The sequence below is a fragment of the Babylonia areolata genome, chromosome 14 (assembly GCF_041734735.1).
Source record: "Babylonia areolata isolate BAREFJ2019XMU chromosome 14, ASM4173473v1, whole genome shotgun sequence".
NCBI lineage: Eukaryota > Metazoa > Mollusca > Gastropoda > Neogastropoda > Buccinidae > Babylonia > Babylonia areolata.
The window spans coordinates 29,835,601-29,843,100 of NC_134889.1; the positions used below are offsets into that span (position 1 = coordinate 29,835,601).

Sequence of the window (7,500 nt, forward strand, 5' to 3'; positions counted from 1 at the left end):
TACAATGGGGAAGGGTGGATCGGTGAGGTTGCATATAACACTGTGTTATCCATAGCAACAACGACAACAAAAACAAGTACAAACTGAATGAATATATACTTAAACAATGTGCCCATCATATAGACATTTGTTTTTATATAGTATTTCACCATGCTTGATCACTGACTGCAGATTAACTTTTTCCTTGTATTGATAGCATGGAAAATATATCTTGATACATTATGTCTGTGATTGAAATTTGTTGCTCCTAGTAACACATGCAAGGGGAGTCTAGCCGATTCTTTTAATATTCTCTTTCTTAAATCTTCATATACGATGCAGTCGAATAAAAAGTGCTGCTCGTTCTCAACTTCATCCCTACAAAATGGGCATGCTCTGTCCTGATCTGAATGACTGTATCGATGTACATTGTTGTTGAGTGGTAGAACGTTGAATCTTGTTTGTGTAATAGCAACTCGGAAACAATATGTATCCATATCCAAAATATATCTCTCTTTTTCAAAGACAGTCTTAAAACGATCTATAAATGTCATATCTATCACGGTCTCTGACAGCACCAGTCCATTCTTGGATGAACATATCAGCAAGTCTCTGTTTGAATAAACCGTGGAACATCTTCACATTCCCTACATCTTGTTGCATCCAAACAATACTAAAACCAGTTGAACATAAAATTTCTCTAACATTTGACACCCAACAGTGTTTTCCTGATCTGTCTAGTTCTAACAGCATTTGATATGCTTTATGTGGTAACCTTCCAATATCCAATTGTAGCAATTTAAACCAAAATCTTAAACATGATACACACGAATTTACGTATAAGGGATACCTGCCCAAATCTCCATATAGCATTTTGTTAGGCGTCAGAACGCCCAGAAATCTTTTACACGCTAACAGGTGTACTTTTTCTAAATGTTCCAATCTGTCTAATCCCCATATCTCGGATGAATATAATAGTATTGGTTTAACTTTGTAATCAAAAATTTTAAAGAAAGTATTTGCAGTCATCTCCTTATACTTTTGAAATGCACTATTAAGTTGCATGACTGCCTTCTTTCCCTTCGTTGCTAGATGTAATGTACCTTTTCTTGCACTAACCATGGTTGTAAAATTAAACCCTAAGTAACAATAATCATTTACTACTTCAAGTCTTTTACCATTGTAGAACCACTTCTCATATTTCCCCCAAAACCCTCCCTTTCTGAATACCATAACCTTGGTTTTGTCAATGTTTACATTTAGCTTCATATTATTACAGCAATCCTTTAAAACATTCAACTGATTCTGAAGGCCACTAGGTGTTGTCGAAAGCAATGCTACATCATCGGCAAATAACAAAATAAATAACTCCATAATGTCTGGGAGTAACCGTACCCCGTGTTTTCCCCTTTCACCCGTATGAATAGTTAACTGGTTAATGAATACTGAAAATAGCGTTGGGCTAAACGCACACCCTTGTCTAACACCTAAGGGAGTCTCAAACATATCCGTAAGGTCGTAATTAACACGAATACATGATACCAGTGAATTATACATAGCTTTCAGTGATGCAAGGAACTTACCTTTAACGCCTTGGTTTTTAATGCAATGCAATAATTTATCATGTTTAACAGAATCAAATGCCTTTTTAAAATCAACAAAAGCAACATAAAGTTTTCTACCCTTTTTACTCAAACATTTCTGAACAGCAGCATATAAAGTGAATATTTGATCAACAGTGGAATACTTTTTACGGAATCCTGCTTGACATTCTGAAATTAAGTTATTATTTTCTAACCAAGAGTATAGTCTTACATTCAATATAGTAGTATAGCACTTTGATATAATGCTTAAAAGGGATACTCCTCTATAATTGTCTGCATTATCAGGATCACCTTTCTTATATATTGGGATGATAATAGCTTTAGACCATTCCTCTGGATAAATACATTGATCAAAAATTGAATTAAATAATTTTGTCAGAAACAACTGTACATTTTTACCACCATATTTTAACATTTCAGCAGAGATATCATCGATTCCACTAGCCTTGTCATTCTTTAGTTTCTCTATGGCTTGAATAACTTCTTCTTCTGATATAGGTTTATTCAATACGTGATCTGTTTCATCTAATATATCAACTTCAATGTCGTTGTCTTTATTTAGCTCCTCATTTGGACTTTGAAATACTTCCCTGAAATGAACCATTCAATTGTGCTAATGTTATTTGTAATCCTTTCTTTATTACCATAGCGCATACTTATTAATTCCTTCCAAAACTGTGATGAATTCTCAAAATCGTTTGCTAATGCTTCAGCCTTTTGTCGTCTAAAAGTTTGTCTTTTCGTTTTTAATAGATGTTTATACTTCTTTCTTGATTCAACATATATTACCCTATCTTCTACTTTTCTTGTTGCTCTGAAGCGATTTAACTTTCCCCTGGTTTCCTTTTTTACTTTGTCACATTCATCGTCAAACCATTCTGACTTTGTCTTTCTGTCGTTACGGCGAAAGTGAAACTGTTTAAACATGCATTCACTAGAATCTTTTAAACACTGTACAAAGACCCCTAGGGCACCATCTACATCCCTATTCAATCTGTTTGTGGCAATCGACATTCTGTTTTGGATATCACTGCTCTCCCATGTCTCAACAAATTCATTCTCTCGTTCCTTATTCCATTTAAATCTCACACTTACTTTGCCGTGATTTTGGACTGTTTTTACATACCCACCAGTAACTTTGGTATTAATTTCCACTTTCATAACAACTGGTAAATGATCGGATTCAATCGTATTTTCAACAAAAAGCGATGCGATATGGACAGACAAGAACAGGCCAATAGATACAACAAAATAATCTACAACACTTTCGCCAGAAGAGCCAATGAAAGTGCAGTTATCATCAAAACCTTTTTCACAAAGACCATTTAGTATAATACAATCAAACATATTACAAAATTTAACTAATTGATTGCCAAAATTATTCATTTGACTGTCCTCTGACAGACAGAGAGAGAGGGACAGAGACAGACAGAGACGGACAGAGAGAGAGGGGGGGGGACAGAGACAGACAGAGACAGACACAGAGAGAGAGAGGGACAGAGACAGACAGAGAGAGAGAGAGAGGGACAGAGACAGACAGACAGAGAGAGAGAGGGACAGAGACAGACAGAGAGAGAGAGAGAGAGGGACAGAGACAGACAGACACACAGAGAGAGAGGGACAGAGACAGACACAGAGAGAGAGAGAGGGACAGAGACAGACAGACACAGAGAGAGAGAGGGGGACAGACAGACAGAAAAGACAGACAGACAGACAGACAGAGACAGAGAGAAAGAAAGAGAGAGGCGGGAGCCAACGGGTGGGGAGGTGGGGGTGTGTGTGTGGGGAGGGGGGAGGGGCTGGACACTGAATACAGAAACGGATTCAGTCGCCTAAAAAACCCTACTACACCGAACAGACCACGCAGGTGACAATTTTGGAATCCACGTAGGGAGGACAGGGGAGGCTACCGCATTGCGTGACCACGTGATAAAACAGGGCGCCATTTTTGTTTTCATGTCCACCCTGGCGGCTCTCGCTGGCCTCGTCCACACACACGTACTCCGTTCTCCCCTTGTGCTTCCAGAACTCGGACATGAGGTAACCCTTGTACTGGGTGGACCACCCAGCAGGGCAGGCACGGGTGGCGGGGATCATGATAGTTGTGGCCTGGGAAGCCCGGCACACGGAGCACACGACGTCCTGCTCGTGATTGCCATCGACCAGCTCGTACTCCGCGCCGTACAGCCAGTTGTGTAGTGAGGGGGGGGCGGCGTTGTCGAGGTCTGGTTCCATCACTAGACACAAGTAGTTGGAGGCACCGCCGGTATGGCCATACCACGTACCACCGGCAACGCCTGAAACCAACCAACAAAATCATCATCATCATCATCATCATCACAGAGAGAGAGAGAGAGAGGCAGACTGACAGGAAGGGTCACAGGATCTTAAACGTGCCTAAGCAGAGCCTTTGGTCACCCGTGCCCGTAAAGGGCCGCAGAGATATTGCCCAAGGATCAACTGATGAAATGATCACAAAACGAAACAACTTCATTATTCCATAGCACGAACTTCCAAGCACGACAGACAGACAGACTGACAGACAGACAGGGAGAAAGAGGCAGACAGACAGAGTCAAATACGAGGCCGGCCCCCCTCAGTTCTGAAGTGGCGATCACCCTGGAGGCGCGGGTGAAAAGGCGGCAATACATGGACATCCAGGAGTCATGACCTGGGCACGGACCGGCCCCCTTAGAGTGTAAGGAGTTAAGGGCCGAAACACTTGACTGAGGAGGGCTTCTTCTCTGAAGATCTTGTACTGTCCAGCTCTCCCTAGAGTTTCTTACCACTAAGGAGTTAAGGGCCGAAACACTTGACTGAGGGGGGCTTCTTCTCTGAAGACCTTGTACTGTCTAGCTCTCCCTAGAGTTTCTTACCACTAAGGAGGTAAGGGCCGAAATACTTGACTGAGGAGGGCTTCTTCTCTGAAGACCTTGTACTGTCCAGCTCTCCCTAGAGTTTCTTATCACTAAGGAGTTAAGGGCCGAAACACTTGACTGAGGAGGGCTTCTCTGAAGACCTTGTACTGTCCAGCTCTCCCTAGAGTTTCTTATCACTAAGGAGTTAAGGACCGAAACACTTGACTGAGGAGGGCTTCTTCTCTGAAGACCTTGTACTGTCCAGCTCTCCCTGGAGTTTCTCATCACCGCTCACAACTCACCAGAATAGACCAGAGATGTGTTGTTCGGGCAAGTAGTCCGTCCCCACCTCACGAAAGTGGACCCTGTCATCAAAAGACACAAACCCAGGTGTCTCATCTTAGGCCCATGTGTATCAAACAACAAAAACAAACATACAAACAGAAATCTGTGCGATATGTTTCTTCTAAGACGTAGAGTGTTGGTCAAGTGGTAACGCGTCCGTCTAGGAAGCGAGAGAATCTTGAGCGCACTGGTTCGAATCCCATAGTCGCTAGTATTTTCTCATCCCCTCCATTAGGCCTTGAGTGGTGGTCTGGACGCTAGTCATTAGGATGAGACGATAAACCGCGGTCCCGTGTGTAGCATGCACTTAGTGCACGTAAAAGAACCCACGTCCACTAAAGAGTTGTCCTCGGCAAAATTCTGTAGAAAAAATCAACTTCGATAGGAAAACAAAATTGCAGGCAGGAAAAAAAAAATGGGTGGCACTCTCAGTGTAGCTATGGAGAGCAGCCCGATTTTCACACAGAGAAATCTGTTGTGTCTAAAAAGAGTAATACAATACAATACAATACAATACAATACAATACAATACAATACAATACAATACAATGCAGATAATTTTCTTCAGTGCCTTGAACAGTTGAACATATTTTCGATCAAGGTGACCACTCCTCTTGTTCTCATCCTCTGGTGGTCTGTGGTCTTCGCTCAGATCACTAATGTAACATCGGTGCATAACGGGCGTGTTTGTGCTTCCACGGCCCACTGGAATACTGGGATCTTTAACGTGCGTGTTTGAACAAACATCTGCATGTGTATTCACACAAGAATGGGGAACAACAAGGCACTAGCAAGACAACACTGGGATTGAGGCTGGGACCCTCAGATTGAAAGTCCTAAACTCTAACCTAACCACCCGGCTATCGCGTCAGTCAATCTGGAATCATAATCTGAAGGAAAAAAAGCAATTTTCAAATTAAGTCAATTTATAATAAATAAATAAAAGAGAGTATATTTTGCCAAAAGAAATATGAATCGACCATTCATTTTGTGTAAGACAGTGCCAAATATCTAATTTTCGGTACTTTATCTTAATAAAGTCTCTCTTCCTGAAATTCGTATGAAATCAAGTCGTTTCCTAATCAAGACAGCTGCTTCCCTCTTGTTGTTTCCTTTGTTCGTTGGTTGGTTGGTTGGCTGGTTGGTTGGTTGGCTGGCTGGTTGGTTGGTTGGCTGGCTGGTTGGTTGGTTGGCTGGTTGGTTGGTTATCGGGTGGTTTGTGTTTGTTTGTTTGTTTGGTGGTGGTGTTTCACAACTTCTTCAGTTGAACCACCTACACACAAAACAAACAAAACTGCAGGCAGAAATAAGATACAAAAAGAAGAGAAAAAGGGTGGCGCTTTCAGTGTAGCAATGCGCTCTGCCTGGGGACAGCAGCCCGAATTACACACAGATAAGTCTGTTGTGACGGAAAGATGCAATGCAACACAATACAATACAAAACAAGAGAGGCAAGGCCTTCAAGACTCACTTGTGATACACTTTTTTTTTTTAATCAAAAATCTAATCGTTAAAATGTGTTCTGTATTTGTTATTATAAAGCTTCGCGTTTAAAAAAAAAAAAAAAAAGTTCTAACCAGATTCGAACCCCGCGTGTTCGTGTGAGAAGAAACTGCCTTATCCATTACACTATCGTGGCCCCTTAACTGACGTTCTAAAATTCACAGTTAAAAATTGTAAACCATGCGAGTTAATACCTTGAACTGATCACGATGAAACGAAAAAATTTCTAGTTTTGACTTTTCTCAAAATTAAGTCCTTTTCACTTCTTACGACGTTTAGAAGTACTTGCACTTGGCTCTACATGTTATTAGTTTAACAAAATACTAAACTTTCATATCAACTTTAAAACTATAAAACTAGAATGAACATAAAAGAGAAATTGAATCGACCGTGTCATACTACATTCCCGGCGGGTGTAACTAAACTCGTACATCCATCTAGATCTAGTGAAAACGGCTAAATGTTGCAGTGTGATTGCGGCGATAGCCATTAAAAAGAATTTTTTATTGCCCTTAAAGATTTTTTGAATGCCCAAGATACACCAGAATAATATGATTTAAACAGCGTTCTCACTGCGAATACCGGAATTGATTTATCGCCCTTTAAAAAAGTACGTTCAAATGTTCAATTTTAGAACGTCAGTTAAGGAGCCACGATAGTATAATGGATAAGGCAACTAGTTTCTTCTCACCCGAACACGCGGGGTTCGAATCTGGTTAGGGCTTTTTTTTTTTTTTTTTTTAAACGCGAAGCTTTATAATAACAAATACAGAAAACATTTCAATGATCAGATTTTTTTTTTTTTTTTTTTGTGTATCACAAGTGAGTCTTGAAGGCCTTGCCTCTCTTGTTTATTTTTTTTGTGCCCAGCCCAGAGGTGCAATATTGTTTTAAACTAGATGACTGGAAAGAACTGAATTTTTCCTATTTTTATGCCTAATTTGGTGTCAACTGACAAAGTATTTGCAGAGAAAATGTCAATGTTAAAGTTTACCACGGACACACACACACACACACACACACACACACACACACACACACACAGACAACCGAACACCGGGTTAAAACATAGACTCACTTTGTTTACACAAGTGAGTCAAAAAAAGGGCACCGCTGTCAGTGTAGCAACGCGCTCTACCTGTGGAGAGCAGCCCGAATTTCACACAGAGAAATCTGTTGTGACGAAAAGATGCAATGCAATACAATACAAT

General features: G+C 40.7%; 1 protein-coding gene across 1 annotated transcript in view; it reads right to left on the reverse strand.

Annotated features, from left to right (window-relative positions):
- LOC143289981 (uncharacterized) overlaps positions 1 to 7,500 on the reverse strand; it is an 11,051-nt gene that overhangs the window by 40 nt on the left and 3,511 nt on the right. Inside the window, exons 4-5 of the mRNA XM_076599271.1 lie at positions 4,744 to 4,806; positions 1 to 3,880 (exon numbers count right to left, since the gene is read on the reverse strand). The exon at positions 1 to 3,880 is cut by the window's left edge and continues 40 nt beyond it. Of these exons, the coding sequence (XP_076455386.1) occupies positions 3,429 to 3,880; positions 4,744 to 4,806 (515 nt within the window). The 3' untranslated portion in view covers positions 1 to 3,428. The remainder of the gene's footprint in view (positions 3,881 to 4,743; positions 4,807 to 7,500) is intronic.